The sequence below is a fragment of the Schistocerca gregaria genome, chromosome 2 (genome assembly GCF_023897955.1).
Source record: "Schistocerca gregaria isolate iqSchGreg1 chromosome 2, iqSchGreg1.2, whole genome shotgun sequence".
Lineage (NCBI taxonomy): Eukaryota > Metazoa > Arthropoda > Insecta > Orthoptera > Acrididae > Schistocerca > Schistocerca gregaria.
The window spans coordinates 398,508,373-398,531,748 of NC_064921.1; the positions used below are offsets into that span (position 1 = coordinate 398,508,373).

General features: G+C 39.2%; 1 protein-coding gene across 2 annotated transcripts in view; it reads left to right on the plus strand.

Annotated features, from left to right (window-relative positions):
* Positions 1–23,376, plus strand: part of LOC126322260 (ATP-dependent RNA helicase DHX33) — a 108,354-nt gene that overhangs the window by 45,429 nt on the left and 39,549 nt on the right. For both annotated transcript variants that reach the window (XM_049994274.1, XM_049994276.1), the window contains 4 exons: positions 4,228–4,393; positions 14,705–14,838; positions 15,174–15,358; positions 21,075–21,150. In XM_049994274.1, the coding sequence (XP_049850231.1) occupies positions 4,228–4,393; positions 14,705–14,838; positions 15,174–15,358; positions 21,075–21,150 (561 nt within the window). The remainder of the gene's footprint in view (positions 1–4,227; positions 4,394–14,704; positions 14,839–15,173; positions 15,359–21,074; positions 21,151–23,376) is intronic.

Genomic DNA, 23,376 nt, shown 5'->3' on the forward strand with positions numbered 1-23,376 from the left:
TTCAGAATTTGAAAGAGAGTATTCCAGTCAACATTGTCAAAAGCTTTCTCTGAGTGTTATGGACAATAAAATCAACATGGGAATCGTGATGAACATTGGCAGCAAACTGACATTTTTGACTGAGGCTGTGGAGTTTGGGTGCCCAAGCCTTGTAGGTCTGGTGGGGCTGTTTATGACAATGATAAAACTCGACATATGTGTCATTGACATTTGTGCACTTATGGTGATCATTGGACCACAACTTACATGTTTCGTTGATGACTCGGGTTCCTGGAATGGTGCTTACTGAGACATCAACTGATAACTCCGAGAGGAATTCCAACAAAGTAACAAAGCCTTACACATGTTTTCATCAGTGACACCAAAAACAAAAAAGTGTACATGAGGACTGATGGAACAACCAAATAGACTGAGCATATGGAAGTAAACACCACATTCATCACCAGCTGTGTCGTAACACTAGACACAAACAGCGTTGTGCCCACAAACAACAAAAGTTTGTTCATCCATTTACAAGTAAATAACAAACATAGAAATTATAAAGAATGTAGTAACCAGTCACGAAACATAATTTATTTATCTTGTTGCAACTCGATTTCGACTGATATCAGTCATAATCGGTGTATTTTTTAACCGATACATGCCATAAGTAAAAGTATTGTCTTGGCAGATTTCTATCGTGATAAAAAAATACTTTTACTTAGGACATGTATTGGTTAAAAAATACACCAATGATGACTGATATCAGTCGAAATCGATTTGCAACAATATAAATAAATTATGTTTCCATGACGTGTTGCTACATTTTTTATAATTTTATATTCCACAGTTGCTGCACAGAAAGGGAACATTATGGAGCCCAACATTCAAAAAATAGAAATGTTATCATAAGCCGTAGAACTCAATCTGAGGGTGGGTGCCTGTCACACTGTCCTTATATAGAGGATAGCTCCAATAGACAGCGCAGCGGGTGACATTCAGTGTGCACAAGTCGTGGACAGCCTCTGGTGCTGGCCTATGCAGATACCATTTGTGGAGTACTTGAGTATTTAGTGCCTGTGGACTGGTACCATGATGCATATCTAGGAATAATGTACAGGGTTGTAGCAATGGTCACATTCCAGTGTTTTTTACAGTTATCAGTAGAATGGTGACAGCATTTTAGTGAAATGGTAATATTGAAACACAAGATTCTGCATTCACAAAAGGCTGATAAGTGGGAACCAAGGGAACCAATACGTAGAACATTTGCTGGCCTTCTACTAGTGTAACCATGATACCAGTTGTAGTGTCACTGGTGCTAAGTACTAAGGAGCACGCTGGGAAAGGGTGATAAAATGGAAGGGAAGACAACATTCGTTTCGCAGAGCACTATTGAGATAATTTAGGGAACCTTCATTTGAAGCCGACTGTAGAATGACAAGATAAGAGATATTATGGCTCTAACAGAGACATATAGACTGTTGTTTTTCATTCACCCTATTTGCGAGTGTAACAGGAAGGGAAATAAGCAGCAGTAGTAGTAGTAGTAGTAGTAGTAGTGGTTGTGAGGTAATGAGCGAATTGTGGTGCCCTGGAAATATTCTAAGTTCGGAGTTGGCATGGCCCCGCAGGCTGCTCAGCAGGCCAACCACATGGTGCCGGACAAGAGGGGTAGTCCCAGCGCATGGTCCAGCGATTGCATGGCTGCGAATTCCATGGTGACGCTGTGTCAATGAAGGAGGCATCCCAGGAGTGCCAAAGATGGTGGACTTTGTGAACCGTAATGGCAGACATTTCACAGTTCGTATAGAAATTAATAGTAGCCAGAAGAATCATGATACTTCAAAAAGAAACATGTACATCATACTATTTGCACAATGAATCTGATGGTGTAATCATATTTTCAATATATGTATTAGTTTAAAGTTTAGTATCTGACGATAAATTATACAAGTAACACCCAGCAACGGATTTCCAAAATCTAAATGGTTCATCTGATTTTGTCGATCGATGTGTCTTTAGAAAGCTGTTAGTATAAGACCTAAATTGGTATAAATTACAGGCATCTAACTGGAATAGTACATGAGTTATTGGAGGTCAAAGTGGCCGATTACTATCAATTATGTCAGGCCATAAGTACTCCACAGTTACATGAAAAAACGGTAGCAGCATGCTTATAAATACATTTATTCATCTATTTCCTTGTTTATATCTGATAGATACTATCCATGAAGAAATTGGTCAATTATTTACTGTGCTTTAGGAAACATGGAGACATTGGGTTACTGGTTTACTACTTTTTAGTCCTTTGATATATGTTTATTTGACTTGTTTATGTATTTAATAATGTGTGTTAGAGTGTGTTAGTGGTCCAGCCCTAGGAATATTTATTTAATTTCAAGTTATTTAAATGTAAATCCAGTATTTCGAATGTGTTCCATTATGTTTGTCAGTGTGTGTTGGCTAGGAGACATGACAGGTGCACTATTGCCAATCACAGCGCTCGTTACTAAGGGAGACGATTACCGAAGTGAATGGAGGTGGAGTTCTGAATGGGACGGCATGAGGGACAGTTGCACAGGACACGGAGAGTTCTGGACAGTTGCGGGAAAGACTTGGAGAGTGGAGCTGTTTGCGTGTATTTGTGGGAAAAAGAAATATTGTGTAGTGCCAACTTGTGCACTTGTGAGACTTTTGTGGCTTCTGCGGTGAAGATGTAGTATACATTTGGAAGTGAATATCTTGCAAGCTATGTTGTTGTTCATAACTAATTACGTGAGGTAGGAATCTATTGTTTCCCTGTTATTCAACTTCTATTTTATTTAATTGCTGGATCGTCGACATTAGTAAGTGTTTTGCAGTAATAAACGGCATTGTAAAAGGTACTGCTGCTATCGTACTCATAATTTAAAGTCGTTAAGTTAATTCCATGCAGATTTTATTTAATTGCAATCATTCATTTATAAATTACTGTGTTGCATATAAATTCGCAATTGCTGAGTGATAGGAACCTTCAGCCATTCGATTCATGTGTCTATTCATATTGTATACTGTAGACTCAGCAGTATTTGGCATGTAATGTGGCAACTACATATCCCAGCCTCTAGACAACGAAACAAGCCAAAACTTTTAATATTTCAACTCTGAGTCTGTGGGTACGTAGTTGAGGGCTTCAACACCGCATTTCATTATTATTTAGAAAGCCCACATGGTGGTGGTTGTGATGGTGCTAGTAGTAGTAGTAGTAGTAGTAGTACAAGGTATCCTCCACCATGCACCGTACAGTGGGTTGTGGTATAGGTTTGTAGGAGTAGATGTGGATAGATACAGTACTTATAGCTGAGTACCATATGGAACTGGACCTTTTTGAAATTAAAATGGGGGCTGCAAACCTAGGGCAGAAACATTTCCTATTATGACAAAGAATGAGCAGAAGTAATACTACAGTGGGAACTACAGCTATATAAGGAAGACATCAGACACTGACTGAGGAGCACATAACTGAAAGCTTGTGAATGTATAACCACTTGATTTAGACTTTGTATGCTGCTTCCTGGTGTTACCTAAAAATTGTAAAATCTGTTAATATTTCTAATAGTTTAATTTACATATATTGCAAAAAAGGCTACAAAGTTTCCCAAGCATTGATCAGTAACATCATGAGGTTATAAATTGCATCTATAGAAATAAAGTTGGAACTGGTTGCTGTGTTATTGACAGGGATAGTTTGAAACTTCTATCAGTGTGTAACATCCTGTTGTACCTAATACATTATTTAGCCATTTGTATGACTGGAAGTGTGGCTCAGTGACTAAGAGGTAAAGGGCCAGATGATAAATCTGAAAATTCGGTGTTCAATGCTTGGTCACTCATAGGACTTCTCTACCACTTATTACCTCTGGCAGTGATTTTTATATGTTAAAAATATCAAGTTGCACCATGATTTGGATTCCACATTAAACTGCATGATCTCTATAACTGTCTGAGTAAGTCTATTACATTTCTAAGCATGGTAATGCACTGTGGTGTTCATTGGAACTTTCAAGTTGCATAGTAACCTTCAAGTTGAGGGTCGTCTTAGTTCAGACTCTCATCAAGGCACAGTAGCTATTTATTTAGTACATCACATAAAGGTAATTTCTATTAGCTGCAAAAATTGTAGGCTAAACCATTTTGAGAAAGTTAAGCAAAAGTTCTAGCACAATATGAAAACAAATGTATGAATTCCATCTTTTATTATTTCAGCCAAGACGAGTAGCAGCAATTACAATCTCTCTAAGAGTTGCTCAGGAAATGAACACAAAGCAAGGTGAAATTGTTGGTTACACAGTACGATTTGAAGATGTTACTTCAGAGAACACTAAACTCAAGTACCTGACTGATGGTATGCTGCTCAGAGAAGCTATCTCAGGTATGCAGGAGTCACATCTAGTTCACTTGATTCATAAATTGTTCATTGGCATGTAAATTAACCACGCTAGTTACCTGATTAACAAACTACTTCATAACACTTTTGTTGGTAATCGTGATAAATTTAGGATATTTCAAATACTTTTGGGACTTGTGCATTTATATTGTACATTATGTTTCTTAAGATTAGCATACTCGGTGCTTTTTTGTGTGATTTGAAATATTTTACTGCCTTGTGTTGCAAGGATTTACTTTGTTGTAGATTTTGTCAGTAAAGAAAACCATTTTTTGATATAGATTTTTTTAGCATTATTTCAAAAGTTTCATTCAGAAATGGCAAAGAGCATGTTTATGAATAGTAGAACTGCCCTTAATATGTAAGTACTATTCGACATCAAAGGTTCTTTATATGTTAGTTAACCTTACTTGTTTCGAAATATAATGTAAAGAGAAGGTAAAATGAACTAGTGTGTAAATTGACACAGAACCCTGTCTGTGGGCTCCCTGTCTGCTGCCGAGTGAGGTGATGCTGTAGTTGAGACACTGGACATGGATTCAAGAGGAATGTGGTTCAAATTCTCACCATCTGTCCTGACTTAGATTTTCTCTGAGTTCCTTATTGTTAAAGGTAAATGCTGTTGTGGTTGCAACAGATAGACCATGGGTGTTTTATCTTACCTTGGATCAATATTGAGCTCTACTTGCTCTCTGATGATATCATTGTCACTGGAACATTTAAACATTTATTTCATTCAGTTTTTTACTATGGCTGCAACATTAAGTTTCTGTCAAACTTATTTTTGCTTTGAAACCAACAGCTGCTGTCTGTTAATTGAATGCTCCAATGGCTTGTCTACATTCTTGGCCCTCTTAGCTGAATTCTTATTCCATAGCCCATGGACACCATTTGTATCACTATTGATCTGCCTTCTCTTCAGACATGATTTCACATTTGTGTCTGTGGAGTACGTAAGATTGGAATGACTCTTTTAAATTCTCTACTTTTCAATACCTGTCATTGTCATCACCTTGGGGTATTCAAACTACTGACTGCCAGTAATGGTAAAGTATCCTCCTTGTGTGCACGAAGCAATAAAATTGAGACTCTTCCAGAGATGGGTCAGTTTTACACGTGTGAGAAGAGTCAAGCAGTATGTAACAGAATCAGTTCACAGGCGAAAGAGGGTAATGTCATTCAGTATGCAAGGCTGGTGCTATATTCAATATTGGCATTTTCATCCCCTAACTCTCAAGATTCGGTCTTTGTTTCTGTTTGGTGCCGTAAGTCCATACTGGGGAAACACAAGAGACGAAGTTGTAACCCAGCAGTACGCACCTGGCATTGCCTCACAGTGAAAGGGCATTGTTACAATTGGTGAATCACATAAGTGGTGTTCATCCCGCAATCGAGAGTGAGAGAGATGGCACACTACCTATCATAGTTGTGCTAGTAGACCTATCATAGTTGTGCTAGTAGAATAGAGGACAAACTATTCTTTCTGTTGTTCAGCGTATAGGAAGCCAATTCACACTGAGTGATACCTGGACACAAAAAGTTTTCGTCATCTTGTCCAGAAGCGAGCTGTCTTCAAAACATAAACACATAGAACTTTAACAGTTTCTGACAGTAACTATTTGCTGTCTGTACTAAGCAGCTGAGTTTTTTTTAAGGACAACACCTGCAACAAAAATGATATCCCAGACCCTTTCAAGTGCAAGTTTTGAAGGACACTTTGTGACTGAGCAGAAGAGGCCAGACCAACAGCATAATGTGGCAGATAGAACACATTCTCCTGAGAAATGAATTGAGATTATTGTTCTGCCCCTCCCCAAAGATCCATAGTATGTTATGCCGTATGAAGGTTAACATGTTTCCAGATATGTACAGAATTCATTGTGAATATTTCACCATTTACATGGGAGCTACCATTTGAACTGTTGCTGAGTGCTGTATATAAAAAAAATGATGTCAACAAGATGGACATGACAGAGCATTGCCTACAGAGTAACCATGAAATAAAATTGTAATTAAAAATCAGAATATTTGGCCTATGATAACTTATCTAGATTCAGTTGTAATAAAGACAGCTGAAAATCCTTTACATAATTTATCATTTCAGTAGAAACCAGGGTTACTTATTTAGTACCATACATGTGTGCTTTGGACACCAAGTAAAAACAAAGTTCAGTGCTAGAAAGTCATGCAGATTCGAGAATGGCAATCATAAGGATGGCACTGGATTCTCCAGCTCTATTATCCTTTGGTAGAAACTTTACTCTGCAGCTTTGTATGTATCAGCCAACAACTAGTTTAAACTACTGCAGATGATGGCAGCAGCGACAGTTGACAAAAACTCAAGAATTGTAGTTTGGTTAATCAGGCTTAAAGACTAGAGAAATTTTTTGCAGTCACCTTTCATTGGCTATCTGATTGTTAGGCCAAGGTCTCGTTCTCATCATTTTTATGAGTGTCATTATGAATGGTAATTTTTTTTACACTTCTAATGGCCTATGTTTCAAATAAATGTGGAGTAAAGAAAGGGAAGAGCAGCCCCTTGTGCTGACCTATTAATTGATCACGTAATGGTAATGTTTAAGTTGTCCTGTATTTGGGTCAAGTTCACTGCGAAAATCTCATGTTTGTAGGTCTGTTCTTGATCATTTTGGAATACTGTGGTGTTTAATATAAATTATCAGTTATACTTTTTAAGTAGAGCCTTTCTAGTTTGTGTGATCATACTCAGACTCATCATGTCTTTGTTCAAATTAAGCCCACAAATAAACATGATGAGAGGTATATATTTAATCTTAACTAACCACTACCACACTACATGGAAGTTTTGAGTGAATCTGACTACATGTGCTTTTAGAACTATCCATTCAAGCATGTTTGAAAAGACGCCTTTCCAACTACCCTCTCTGTTATAACGCAGCTAGATTCAAATCTATTGATCAACGTTGCTGTTTAACCCCTTAACATAAAACCCAGAGTTATCTTGTTTTGTTATTTTGACAGAAAATCCCAAGTATATTGGGGCGGAAGAAGAGACCTTTGAAAAAGCAAAACCCTGCCTACATCCATTTCAGCACTGATAGTTATGTGTTCGGCTGCTAGAGAGCATCTGGTACTACATTTGTAGCCTGGCTGCATGTTTTGGTTAAGGTGGTTGCAACTGGATATCATCTTTACTGTGTATAGCTTTGGATACATGACAACAAAATATGCACTTTAAGACTCACTCCTAATTGTTGTTTAGGCAGTTCTCTCAAAAATTGATTGCTATAATGACATTGAATTTGGCAGCAGCTCAGAAAGTGAAGAAGAGTGTGATGTTACCTCATTAGAGACTGAAAGGGACAACAGTTTGTCAGTTGAATGACAACAGCTTGCCAGTGGTACAAGATAAATACATCCACTGTGCTCCAGCCAACTTCTCAGAGGTTTGTGTTAACAGGAAACCATTGTGAAATACCTGTGTAGGCTTCATAGCTAAACAAAATCTAAAAAATGACTTAGGTCCCAGGATATTCTGGTCAAAGTCCATTGCACAAGTATACTTGAGATTTTATTATTGTTGATTTCCAAAATTCTGTAACTCATTATTTTGAGCTTTAAAAGCCGTATTTATATGATTATATGTAATGTCATTCATTATAGGATGTTTTTCGTTAATAGAAGAAATATTATTTTTGGGATATAATTTGAAATAAAAATTACGAAGTTAATGGGTTAAGCTTGTTAATATGTGCAGTATCCATAATCTTTTCTCACGTGCCATTAGTTGATTGTCATTTGTTCACACATTATTCACGATATGTTTGTCAGATGATGTGATATCCCCAAATGATCACCCCTGTTATGTGATTTGTGCTCATGTAAGCAGCCTATTGGAAAAGTAGCCGTGTGCATCCATCTGTTCCAGTACCATTATGAAGAAAATGTACAGAAATAATTGAAGATCACTCATAGAAAATTAAATGTTTATTGATAAAATGGCTTTCGAAACAGTTAAGTATTTTACTTTGAGGTGAACACAATAAAACTTTCTGTAAAGATTGAATAGCGCAATTCAAACAATTTCTTTCAAAGCACAACATACTGTATTTACTTGATTGTAAGACAAGGCTTTTTCCAAAATGCATCATTTGAAAAGTTCGAGGTCATCTTGTATTTGCAGATTAAACTATTGCTGCTGAGATTAACATTGCTATGTTGTTGAATAGAGTGTGTAGGGGTTGTCTTACAGATGAAGCTTTGTATATTGAGGTTATGTGCAGATTTATTTTGAAGGGCAGGGCTTGGTAAACAATACTCATGTTTGAACAGGTTCAAGATTTCCCAATGCACAAAAGCACCCAATACAGTATCAACATTTGACTCATGCTGTGCATGTGCAAGAGATGTGAGAAGCTATGAAATAGCCATTAAATTTGACTTCTTTTTTAAACAAGGAGGAAATAGCACTAAATTCTATCATCTTACAAACTCTTGTTGTATTTGAACAGGTTTGCAATAAAATTTCTTATACATGGATGGGTACTGTGTACAAACATTAATGTTGCTTTTTAAGTAAAAGTAACATTCAAAATTGGAAATGTTGTCTTTCAAAAAACATTACTTGATTCTCAACCAGACCAGTATTTTATTTGATTATTAGAGACAGTAATGATCTATTTAATGGGTTTCAAATGAGAAATTGTATGGAATACAAGATGAAAACGTTAACAGTACCATCTTCTAATCAGTTTTAGAATGTGAAACAAGAAGGAAAATTAATCCTAAATGAAATATCTAATGAACAAAATAAGTCATATTAAACTGTCTGTAATTGTTGTCATGAGAATAAATTACAGTGGCAAGACCTGTCATGGAGATAGATGTTAGTAGATTGTCGGATGAACAAAAGTTCAAGAACTGGCTGAATTGTGACTGCAGTCTTTTGTTTATGAATTAGTTGCTGTTGTACATATGACCTGCACCCTAGAAAATATTGCAGTCTGTGTTTCACTGTTGATCAAGCACAGCACTACACAAGGGTTGGAGGGGGACAATGATACCAACTTGACTGAGAATAGATGACTGTGAGGACGGGAGCAGTGAGTGGGCAGCAAATTATGTGATGTTGCTAACCATGATAATCTATACCACTTACTTTGGCTTTGTAGGTGCATTACCAATTTGTTGTCAGAATTGTGAATCAACTTCAAAGTTGGGAAAATACCCAACAATTGTATTCATTTCTAGTAGAGATGGTGAAAGTCTATGAGGGGCCAGCGGCGTACTGATGTGTTTCACGCAGCAATGTTGTTGACATTCAACATGACATGTTTTGGACAATGTGTTTGGAAGCAAGAGATATTGAAGCATTCTCACATCAGTGTAGAAGCAAAATCTGATATGTATTCGGATAAAAGCAGATGCATGCTCAGATCCCATGGTAACCACAACCACCGTTATTGCAGGAAGATATAAATTTCACAGCTGTGCTATTAGGATGAAGATTATTAAAAAAAGAGATTGTGCAGGTGATCACTCATAGTATGTCCAGTAACGACAGTGTCATTCAGGCAGTTGAAACATTGTGGAATAGCGGACATGACCTGTTCCAGATAGCATTAAAAAGTGCGGGGCACTTGCCACACCAAACATTAACTGCTATTATTGATAAAGGCCAAAAGGCATTTTAAGAACCAGGTATGCTTGGACTCATCCAAGGTTTGATATGCTTTGGAAAGATCAAGTTTGGAGAAGAATTGACTCCCTGCTAAACAGTGAACAGCTCTTCTAGATGTGGCTTTGAGTATGTGTTGACCACATACTGTGAATTCAGGGTGACCTTAAAATCACCGCAAAGACACAATTTACTGGAGGCTTTCATCATGGTATGGCCCATTCACTAGAGGAAATGGTAACCACAACTCTGACAGATGTGATCTGATCCAGCTCTGCCTTCACTTTATATTTGAAGCTTTTGACAGATGGCCCAACACTGGGGAAACTCTGATCTATCATATTGGGAGGGAGTGACAAGACGCAATCAATGGCAGCGGAGCAGCAGCTGGAACGCTGTTTACATGGAGCATTTAAGCCGCCCCATTGGCCAGGTTGCACACAACTTCTTCTTCCTCTGCAGACACAGCAGACGCAGCCAGATCAATCCTGCACTGTCACGGCATCGCACTATGCTTCCAGCTGCTGCTCAGAAGCACATGAGGCCTCGTATGACTGGATAATGTACAACACCTCATAGAGGGTAGGGTTTTCTAATTGGAGGGCCCATTGCCAGATTTCCTTATCCAGTGTAGAGCGGATTATAACATCCCGAACCACGTTGTTCGCATACACTCTTTTAACTTGGATGTGACAAAATGGCCCTTGCGACTAAGGCCATGGAGAGTCATGTCCCAGGCTCGATTAGACTGATGGGGTTGTTTCTTGCATTGGTGGAATTCAACCCTAGCAGCTTCAATGTGTGTGTGATGATAATAACAGGAAAAGAACAACGAGCATAAATTGTCAAAAGACAACGAAGAAGGTTCCTGTAACGGAGCCAACTGTCGCAACACCTGATACAAGGAGGGAGAAATGCAGGACAAAAACACTGTACAATGTACCTCCAGATCCATCATGTGGAAGGCATGGAAATGTTGTCATGGGTAATGGTCATATGCTTCCCAGTCTTCCGCTACCTTGTCAAATGGCAGGAATGGAGGAGTAAACATAGCCAGAGATGTAAGAGGGGTAAGAGCAACGTCGGCACAGTCCGTCACAAGACCATAAGAAGTTCTGTCTGTTATTGCACCAACATTTGAAGCAGAGCTTCTATCTCCTATGTTATAACAAGAAAAAGGTCACAACTGAATGCAAAAAGCTACCACACAATGTAACATGTGAAAAATGACATTACTCACTGCCAGAGTATTCTGTAACAGATAATAATGAACACAACACTTTACTACTTCAAATATTTGATACGGGATAACACTTGCCATGGGGTGGCTGCCCTACTAGTTCCAGTCACATCAGCTGAAGTAAACATCAGACTGCATGCAAAACTGACCAGACCCAACCCTACAAGTCATCAGGCGCCCAGTAGAGTGCACTACAGAGAAGCTGCATACGTATCTGAGAGTAGGGTTCCTCTGCTGGTACTGGCATCTTCTGTGGTGCACCATACAGCTGTGCACACGGGTCGCATTTGTGGAATCTTCTGCAGCTCACTACAAGGTACAATGTTAACTTTTTGAGCTGGTACTTTATGTCAATAAACCAGTTATTAATTTGATTAGTCAGAATATGTTAAAGTAAACTTTTCTCTTAAAAAAAGGAGGTCGTCTGATAATCAGTGTCATCTTATTTTCGGGTATATAGGTACACTATGTGATCAAAATCATCCAGATACTTAGAAATGCTGGAATTCAGTATGGTGTTGCCCCACCCTTAGCCTTGATGACAGCTTCCACTCTTGCAGGCACACATTTAATCAGGTGCTGATGGGAATGGCAGCCCATTCTTAACAGAGTGCTGCACTGAGAAGAAGTATCGATGTCGGTCAGTGAGGCATGGCATGAAATCAGTGTTTCAAAACATCTCAAATGTGTACTATAGGATTCAGGTCAGAAATCTGTGCAGGCCAGTCCATTACAGGAATGTTATTGACATGTAACCACTCTGCAACTGGCCGTGCATTGTGAACAGGTGCACAATTGTGTTGGAAGATGCAGTCGCTATTCCCAAATTGCTCTTCAACCTTGGGAAGCAAGAAGGTGCTTAATACATTAATGTAAGCCTGTGCTCTGATAGTGACACGCAAAACAAGAAGGGATGTAAGCCCCTTCCATGAAAAACAAGACCACACCCTAACACCAGCACCTCCGAATTTTACTGTTGGCAGATGACGTTCATCGGGCATTTGCCATACCCACCCCCTACCATCGGATCGCCACATTATGTACCATGATTCATCACTCCACACAATGTTTTTCCACTGTTCAATCATCCAATGTTTCCGCTCCTTACACCAAGCAAAGCATTGTTTGGCATTTACGGGCATGATGTGTAGCTTATGAGCAGCCACTCGACCATGAAATCCAAGCTTTCTCGCCTCCTGCCTAACTGTCACAGTACTTGCAGTGCATCCTGATGCAGATTGGACTTCTGTGTGATAGTCTGGATAGATGTCTGCCTATTACACATTACACCCTCTTCAATTGTTAGCGGTCTCTGTCAGTAAACAAACGAGGCCAGCCTGTACCCTTTTGTGCTCTATGTGTCCTTTCATATTTCCACTTCACTATCACATCAGAAGCAATGGACCTAGGGATGTTTAGGAGTGTGTAAATCTCGTGTGCAGATGTATGACACAAGTGACACCCAATCACTTGACCACGTTCGAAGTCCGTGATTTCTGTGGAGCACCCCATACTGCTCTCTCACGATGTCTGATGACTACTGAGGTTGCTGATATGGAGTACCTGGCAGTAGGTGGCAGCACAATGCACCTAATATGAAAAACATATGTTTTTGGGGGTGTTCAGATACTTTTGGTCACATAGTGTATTTCCTCAATGCTATTTTGCCATTCAGTCATGAGCTAGAGCACAAGTTTGTTAGCAGCCCTTGTCATTTCCAAATCTGCTGTTAAAATTCGCTGACCTGAGTTTCAAAACAACTTAGTTAACTCTGCCATGTGTTTAACCACCTGCTGTCAGTAAGCACACATGCATAAATGTTCTTATCATTTTCTTCTGTTTGAGCAGTTGACAAATGTTTGCAATGATTACTGGTGGTCTGCTGAGTATTCAGCCACATTGTTGTCCACTTGATACACAATATTTTGACGACTGACAACCAGTCTGGTTGGAATCCAGGCAACAAATACTCATAACAGCAAAACTCACAGCACTTGACAAACATGAAATTTAGTGCAGAAAATGTAAACAAGAACTGAACATCCAAGAGAACACCAATAATCAATCATTCTGACAAACTGGAGATATCGTGCCTGGAATGCAGTTTGTCATTGATCAACAAATGAGAAAACTGTTTCCACATTTGAGTTTTCCTATTTTGTTTGCAGTTTATATTAATCCATCTGACTGACAAAAGCATTCAATAATTACTGGTCACTGTTCTGTTGAAGAACCGTTAGGCACATAGTATATATCAAGCTAAATCACACCAAACACTGACATCCCAATCATAAAGAGATTCCTTGTGAGGTTCAGTTGTATTGTTGACCAGCAATATTTACTCGCTTTAGAGCGGACATAGGATATACATCAAATATGTCCACTGTGAAGTTCATCACACATATATCTCCACTTTACTGGCTGTGAATTGCTGGTGTACCGCACAAATTTCTCTTGACCAATGTCTGTGCTTCATAGGCTTGTATTCCTCCTCCTCTTTGCTCCTTCTCACATGTGAAATATTGCTGTTGTTTCTTGGGTGATTCCTCCAGACATATGTCCATGGCAGCGTCCGTTGACATTGATAGCTGAATATCCTTGTAAGGTAGAATATGTTTTCAAATTGTTTGAAGATTTTGGGTGACCTCCTTGAACAAAACATCTTGAACAGTTGTTTTTCCTCTACTGCATTCTCATTTGCAAAATGTAATGCACTCTGCTCACTGCTGTACTGTGCCCAACTGCCTATTCACAACTGAATTGTTGAGGGATATGCTCAGTCGGCATACAGAACAATTAATAGCATCGACATAAAATCATAACTTGCCTACAATCATCATAATTATTTGATGACATGGCAAGAACATTGGTATTGGAGAGATTTTATTTTATTTTTATACCTCTGCTCACTGGATATATTACAGTCGTAGTTTCATTATATCCTAATTATTAATTGGACTTTTAGTATCAATTTTTATTAAAAAGTACTCCTCATTTCTATGTTGTTTCCTACTTATTATATATGTATTGCGTCTGAAGCCCTGCCTCGTGAGTTAAATAAGTTTCCCCCCCCCCCAGATCTTTGGCAGAGAAATATTGTCAAACATCTAGCTTGCTACATCACCTCAGTGCCTTCATGTTGTGTGCTTGCCAATTGGTTTCTCACAAGTGCTTTCTGCCCTGTATATTTCATTATTGTATTTATTCTGGTGTTAGAATTTGTGCTATCTTTTTATTCTGAACCAATAACTTGCATTTAAAATTTTGTGTTGTAATGTCATATTTGATCTCATAAACAATGGGAAATATGTTTGTTTTGAAAGAATCTATTACTTTTCTTTCTCCTGTGTGTTTGTAATTGTTATGTAGTCATATTCCTTTTCTGATTTATTTGTTACAGATAATTTACTCATGAAGTATAGTGTTATTGTGTTGGATGAGGCTCATGAAAGAACAGTTCACACTGATGTACTTTTTGGTATTGTCAAGCAGGCACAGAAAACACGCAAAGAAAGGGGTCTCAAACCACTCAAAGTAAATAGCTTTTTTTTCATATTTAGAAGTTTTGTATAAAATGAAAACAGTTATGTATTTGTTTTTTAACTCCACATGTAGTTGAAATGTACTGGAAGTTAGGTATTTTTTTCTCTTTCTTGGAAAACCTGCAAGAAAATCAAAGGAAAATTAACTGTTGAACATAACTAAGAGTAATTACCAAAAAAGTCAGCTAATGTTTTACATCTTAATGAGTAGTTCACTTTTTCTTTTAAACCATTAGCATGTGAATTACGTACTTACTATTTGGTGACTTTATTTCTCTGCTTGTTTTCATTTTTGGAAGAGACAACATACATTATAACCTTTTACAGATACTAGTAATGTCTGCTACTATGGATGTAGACCACTTTAGCAACTACTTTGGGAATGTACCAATATTGTATCTTGAAGGCAGACAACACCCAGTGAAGATATTTCACACCATTCAACCTCAGGAAGATTATGTGTTTAGCTCCTTGGTGACCATCTTCCAGATTCACAGGGAAGCTCCAGCCAAGTAAGGACCCAACTTTTAGATGCATTCAAACTTACTAGATTATAAAAGAAAAATATATCTCATCTAACACACAGAAATATGTCACAACTGATGTGCCTCATTTTATTGTGACACAAGAAATGACACTGGACATTATCATCATAGTTTTAGCTATATAATTTAGTCCAATCGAGAATATACATCAAACCTAAGCTAATTAATTCAGCTACACACTGAACATATTTGGGCTTCGCATTTACTCTGTTACATAGTAAGTTCTTCTTTTTTCAATTGTTTTTTGACTAGAGAAAAGCCATTGTGCCTGTGATAATAAGCAGGAGAGACTGTATTGTATAAAGTAATGTAAATTAATAACAGAATGCTAATTTTACTACTCTCCTGAGCATGTGGAGTTTCAGGATACAACAGAACTCATCAAAATAAATATCTCTTGGTAGTGTAAAGTAAACATTATCAGAGATTGTCTGTGGCATACTCAGTGTGGTGCCATGATGAGGACAAACTGATATAATTTCTTAAGCATCTTAATACCATTCATTAAAAATTAAATTTACTGTGAAACAAGGAATGAATGGCCGTGCACCACTTTTTTATATGATAGTTTGATGTAAGGATGGAGGGATTTTAAGGCATTGTGTGTACTGTAAGGACATCCATACCAGTTTATACTTGTAGGTCTCGTGTAGTATCCAATGATGACACCCTAGAGGGTGAACTGGTAGACTTGAAAAAGGTATTCAGCACAAATGGATACACAAAATATCAAATTAGAGAATTATGAAAATAAAAAGGTTAAAACAACCAAAGGAAAACCAAGATGAAAGATGTAAAGTCTATGACCTTATTACCGTGTGTGAGAAATGTTTATCAGAAATGTCCAGAATAATGAGGCAGCATAAAGTCAATGGGATCTTACTCGAGCAAAGATGGCAGCTCTTCTGCAATCTGTGAAAGATATCTGCTTTTACAAGAGGCGAGTATACATGAAATTCCTTGTCAATGTGGTGAAAGGTACACGAGACAAACAGTACAGACTGCACAAGAATTAAGCATTGAACACCAGTGAGACACCCACATTCTACAGCCCAACAAATTTGCAGTGAATGAATATTATATAGCCACTGACCATTCCATGAATTAAGGGGAAGTTAAGAAACTCACTGTAGTTTCATGCTATTGGGATTCGGTGATCAAGGAAACTGTGGAAATATAATTAACAGCCCACCTGCTCCATCAAGATGAGGATTTCCAGCTCAACAAATCACAGAAGCCAGACATTTTACATCTGCTTTCAGAGGAATTACTGTTTATAAGTACCAGCACATGATGGGAGTAGCGAACTGGATGGTCGGGGTAATGAACAGGCTGGGAAAGAGAGGGGGAGGGATAGCAGGGTAGGGTTGGGGGACAGTAAAGTGGTACTAGTGGAATCATATATGGATAAGGCGGGGAGAGGGTAGGGTAGCTTGGAGCAATAAGGAGGGTAGATGGATTTTTTTTTTGGGGGGGGGGGGGGGGGAGCAGTGGAAAAGAAGAGAAATAAAAAGACTGTAAGTGCATTTGTAGGTTAGACGGCTGCCTAAAGCTTGACAGATTCCAAACCTACAACCTCCTTCCCGTTCACCATGACCAACCATGCCCTTGCCTATTATTGCTCCTCCTTTGAAGGCATCACCTACAAACAAATTCAGGGTGCAGCAATGGGCACCCACATGGCACCATCCTATGCCAACCTATTCATGGACCATCAAGAGGAATCCTTTCTAACCATCCAGAATCCCAAACCCCTCACCTGGTTAATAATCATTGATGACATCTTTGTGATCTGGATCTAGTGTAAGGACATCTTATTCACATTCCTCCAGAACTTCAACAACTTCTCCCCCATTTGCTTCACCTGGTCCTCCTCAACCCACAAACCACCTTCCACCATGTTGACCTTCACCTCAAAGATGGCAACGTCAGTACCTCTGCCCAAATCAAGCCCGCCAAGCACCAGCAATACCTCCACTTCGACAGCTGCCACCCATTCCATACCAAGAAGTCCCTTTCCGTTCAGCCTAGCCGCCCATGGCCATCGCATCTATAGTGACAAGCTGACCCTCTCAGAAACATACGAAGTGTCTCACTGAGGCCTTTACAGGCTGTAATTACCCTCACAACAATGAACAGAAACAGTTCTCGTGTGCCTTATCTCTCAAGTCACCCCCACCTCTGCCTCCCAGAGTCTTCCATCTGCCACAGAGGAGCATTTCCCTTGTGACTCAGTACCACCCAGGACTGGAGCAACTTAATCACATTGTTCACCAGGGTTTTAACTACCTCTCATCATGCTTTGAAATGAGAAGTGTCCTATTCATTATCCTTTCCACCCCTCCCACAGTGGTATGCCACTGCCCTTTGAACCTACACAACATCTTCATCTGTCTCTACACAACCTCTGTTCCCAACCCCTTGCCTCATGGCTCATATCCGCATTATAAACCTAGATGTAAGAAGTGCCCCACTCATCTCCCTCCACCACCTACTCCAGTCCTGTCTAAATCATCACCTATCCCATGAAAGACAGAGCTACCTGTGAAACCAGTTATGTGATCTACAAGCTAAGCTGAAATCACTGTGCTGCATTCTATGTGGGCATGACAACCAACAAGCTGTCTGTCCACATGAATGGTCACTGACAAACGGCGGCCAAGAAAGAGCTGGACCATCCAGTTACTGAGCATGCTGCCCAATGCAGCATAGTTCATTTTAATGTCTGCTTCGCAGCCTATGCTAACTGGATCCTTCATACCAAAACCAGCTTTTCTGAAGTGTGCAGGTGGGAACTCTCCCTGGAATATCTCTACGTTCCCATAACCCTCCTGCCCTCAGCCTTCGTTAGACAAGCTGTCTGTTCGCATGAATGACCACAGACAAACTGTGGCCAAGAAACATCCACTGTCTTTGCTATGTCTCTGTCTAACTAACCGATGTAAAATTTGCCACAATCAGAACAGGTGATTTTGTATACCCCACTGTTGGCTAATAACTAGATCTTATCTTTGCTATTAAAAACACACTGGGCTGTCATGTTCCTAACATAGTAGGAAAGCCCATACTTGCAGGCTTGCAGTGCTCTGGCTGCAATCTGTGATGCCTCACCTAGAAATGGTAGTGTACATCATTTCTTGCAGACAGTGGAGGGGAAGCAGGACGGGTATCATTTTCAGTTTTTGATTCCTGTGCAAGATGTGGTCAATAAGAACTGGACTGTAGCCATTGGCTGTGGCAATAAATTTTATTGTATGTAACTCTGCTTTAAAAGTGTCTCTAGACATGGGGATAGATACGAGACGGTGTACTACTGAATGGAAAACTGCATCTTTGTGAGCTATGGTGTGTTGTGGGCAAGAAGGTATTACTGTATCTGTTGTTGTAGTTTTTCTGTAAATTTTTAAATAATGTGTGTGTGTATTGATGTCAGTGGTGAGATCTAAGTAGTTTATGTATCTGGTACCAATCTCCCTTGTGAACTGGATATTTTTATGTTGACTGTTTAGGTTTTTCAAAAATGTGTTTAGTTGTCTTGTAGTACCAGTCCACATATACAGGATATCATCTACATATCTAAACCAGTATTGATATTTGCACTCAGTGTTTCTGTTTTTAGAAAATATTGTTCAAAATGGTCCATAAGTATTTCAGCCAACAGTGGACTAAGAGCGGAACCCATAGCTAAGCTATCCAATTGTTTATAAAGAGTCCCTTGGAACTGGAAATAGTTCTGTGCCAAGCATGTCTGAGTGGCCAGTCTCAAGTCATTCAATTGCACAGGATTGACATTAGACTTGTGCATCAGCACTGTGACAAATTTTACTTCGGTCAGTCAGGCAGAGACATAGCAACTAGGCTGGCTGAACATGAACGCAGCTGGAGGTTGCAGAATTCTGACTCCGCATTTGCTGAGCATGTACTGAGTGAGGGTCATAACTACCAGCCAGTGTCCCGTGTACTTCTTAGCAAACAAAGGCCATAAAATCAACGTGCTGGAAGCCCTGGAAATTAACAAACATCTTGCTCACAGTTCAGATCTAATCCTAAATGACCAGACACAGCTCAACACTTCCCCTCTCCTAAACGTCATATAATCATCTCTTTTGTTCATTACTTCCCACACCGTCTGTTACTACATATTTCCATTTTCCTGTCTTCATTAAGTTCTTTTGTTTTATTGAAGTTGTCTCTGTATTCCACATAGACTGTAGTTTCAATAGTTAAGGCTTTCTTTTTACTGGTACTTGTATTACTGTCCATATTTAACACCTCTTGTAGTTGTCTCATCAAATATTGTTCATACTTCACTTTTTTCATCTATTTAATGCAGACTGATACATATCCACTGTTCTGAATATAATGTTAATGTTAAAACGCAGTACCACCACACTCTCAAAGATTGCATTTACTGTAGGTTCCTTCAAACGCTTCCATTTTCCTGCATTTATTTATTTCTGTTTATCTTACTGATATCGCGTAAGTTCCTTCTGTAGTTACATTGATAATGGTCTCTTCTTTTAATTGGTTTGTGTATCATTCTACTTGTTTCATACCTCATGATGTAGCCTTGTCTAATGCTTATTTTATTTTATTTGTTTATTAATAGAAACTGTTATGTAGGCATGCGGTTCCTATTTTGTGTTAAAGGTTTTCTTGCCTATTCCATTGTTATTTATTTACTGTCAGTTTTTACTTTTTCATTGCATTACCACCACACTGTCAAAGATGTTACTTACTGTATGTTTCTACTTCAGTTTAGATGTGTTACTTCTCTTCCAATGTTGTTTGCAAACATTGCAACTTCTTTGGCAACAATACTCAGTAAATGTCTGAAGATGGCCTTGTAAGCCAAAAACCAGTTAACACAATAAAAGTAATATTGTAGAACAAAAGCAAACTGGTTCTTTTCATTTATTATGTTAATTTCATTCATTCATTCAACAAGAATTTTTAAGGGTACACTAACATAACCTTACCTAAACACAGTGTTGAGCACATTAAAACCAAATAATTGTAATCATCAAATGTTCCTGTGCCACCAGAGACCTAATTCAATGTATGTCACTTAGCAACCAGTTTGTCTGTTTAACTGTAATAGATGTTGTTCATAGTGTATCTGATTTTGGCTCAGCATGCTCTCTGAAGTGCATATTAGTCTGCATGCCTTCCACGTAAGTTTCCCATAACAAAATCCATGAAGATTGTTATTTTATTGATACTAACAAATGCACAGTATGAATTCGTGCAATGTACATTGGAATCTACCCTGATTAATCATAATAAGCTTCACTAAGATGTAATTAAGACCCCACACTCCACTCCTGCCATCCCAGTTTAAAGAACAAGGCTGGAAACTTTAGAGACATACCTCATGTACCACTAGTGACAAGAAAGTTTCAGAACTTTTATTATGTATCACTAAAGACAAAAACTAAGAACAAAAGCAGGATGTTTTTGAGTGCAGTGCAGTATTTATCATAAGATTATAATAATATATGCTATTACCAGCCAGCTAAGGAATTATGTTAGTAGGGCTAAAATCACATTTTGAATACATGATTTTGATTAATAGTACCATTGTGTGTATAAAACAGTTTGATTTGATTTTTTGTTAAGCTAAAAGTGTATTCTTTGATGTGCAAAACTAACAAAATGTGTCAACATTCTTGTTCTATTTCAGTCACGACATTTTAGTGTTCTTGACGGGTCAGGAGGAAATTGAATCAATGGCTCATCACATACGTCTTATAGCACGGGTCAGTTGCAGCTTCTGTGAAATATTATAGATACATTTGTATTATTTTATGGAATTTGCATGTATTTTTAATAATTTTATTTGGTGTAACTTTGTATTATTTATCTTTGTGTATTATTATTATTATCATTATTATTGTTAATCAATGGAAACTCCAGGTAGGAATATCAAAAATGTAGGAAAAGAGAGAGTGTTACTTACTGTAAAGAAGGACATCAAGTTGCAGACAGGCACAATTAAAAGACACTCACATAATCCTTTTGGCCAGTCAGTAAAACACACACACACACAAACACACACACACACACACACACACACACACACACACACACGTCACCTCCAACTCCAGCATCTCAGGCCAGAATGCAACATTACACAGGATATAAGCAGTAATCTGGAGGGTGCAGAGAAGGGGAAGGGATGGTAGTGTAGAGGCGAGGAGAGAGATGAACGCTGTCTGGTGGAGTGTGCAGGGACTAGACTGCCAGCAGGCGCAGTGTTAGGAGCGTGTAAGGCAGTGAGATGGTGAAAAAAAAATCGAGCAAAAAAGGAGAAGAGTGGGGAAAGATGGGTGGAAGCATTGGCAAAGAGTTGCAAATAAATAGTGTGGGAGATGACAATGGGGAGAAGAAGATAGAATAGAGGGGGTGGAGAGTGGAGAGTGTGGGGACAGTATGTCACCATAGATTGAGGCCGGCATAATTATGGGAGTGGATAATGTGTTATAAGGATAACTTCCCATCTGCACAGTTCAGAAAAGCTGGTGGTAGAGGGAAGAACCCAGATGTCTCAGGTAGTGAAGCAGCCATTGAAATCAATTGTGTTATGTTCAGCTGCATATTATGCAATAGGATAATCTATGTCTCATTTGAATGTATATAAATAAATCTGCAGCACAGCCACAGGCACCCGCATGCCATCCTCCTATGCCAACCTTTTTACAAGCCATCTAAAAGAGACATCACAAACATGGTACTGCAAAAACACATCTCCATGGCACAGGCATCCCAAACCACATCTGCTTAAGATCCTACTACTCTGCAATCTCTACTCTGTATATGACACCTCTGAAATTGAATCCTTGCTCTCCAGTACCTGGAGGAGCTTTCCAGCACTACCTCCACAAGTTATCCTACTGCTGCCTTGGGCCGACACTATACAACCTTTATTGTTCCCAGAGTGTTCCTCCTCATAGCAGCTAAATCCGGCCTAACCAACCTTTACAGCTTGTTGCAACCCCAAAAGAGCCCTACTACCATCTCTCCATCAAATCTATAGACAAAACTTTCCCGTAACACTGTTGTTAACCTTTCCACCAAAACCGTCAGCTCCACAGCAGTTTCAGTCCTATCCAAAGGCATCACCTTCAGCCCTACACCTAAATTTAACAATGCTGGACTTGCCAAAGATGTACTCTCCTTCTCCCGATCCCTGCAATGGGAGCTCTCCTTTGCAGCCAATCCCTCCAACCAGAACCCCATAATTCCTACATTGAGCCCTGCCTCTTCCAGTTCATACTACCACCTAACTGAGATCCTCCCCCTTCCCCCCTGCCACTCCTTTGCAGCCAATCCCTCCAACCAGAACCCCCTAACTCCAATATTGAGCCCTGCCTTTTCCAGTTCATACCACCATCTAACTGAGATCCTCCCCTCTCCCACCTAATCACCTGCTGGTCATCTTCCAGAAATCCTTTACCTATAATTTAGCCTTGCCCAGGTGCCTTCCTCAGAGCATTGACCTTTCAGTAGAAGAAAGGAAAGCCGTGCATAGCCTCAAAACAAATCCTGACCTAATCATCCTACCTTCAGGCAAAGGTTCCACTATTGTCACTATGAATCACAGTGACTACCTGGCAGAAGGTCTCCGCCATTTATCTGACTCCTCCACCTATAAACTCAGCCAGAGTGATCCAATCCCAAAAGTCCAACAGAACTCCAATCCCTGCCTAAAGCCTTAGGCCTCTCCCAGAACATCTCCCCTGAATCCATTTCCCTCCTCACCCCTATGATACCCAACACACTCACCTTCTACATGTTACCCAAAATCCACAAACCTAATGTGGCTGGTTATGGTACCTCCACTGAAACAATTTCAGCCCCCATTGACCAACACCTCCAATCAGTTACCTGCAATCTAGCCTCCCAAGTCAAAGACACCAACCACTTCCTTCAGCGACTCTCCACTGTCCCCACCCCGTTATCTCCTGGATCCCTACTCATCATTC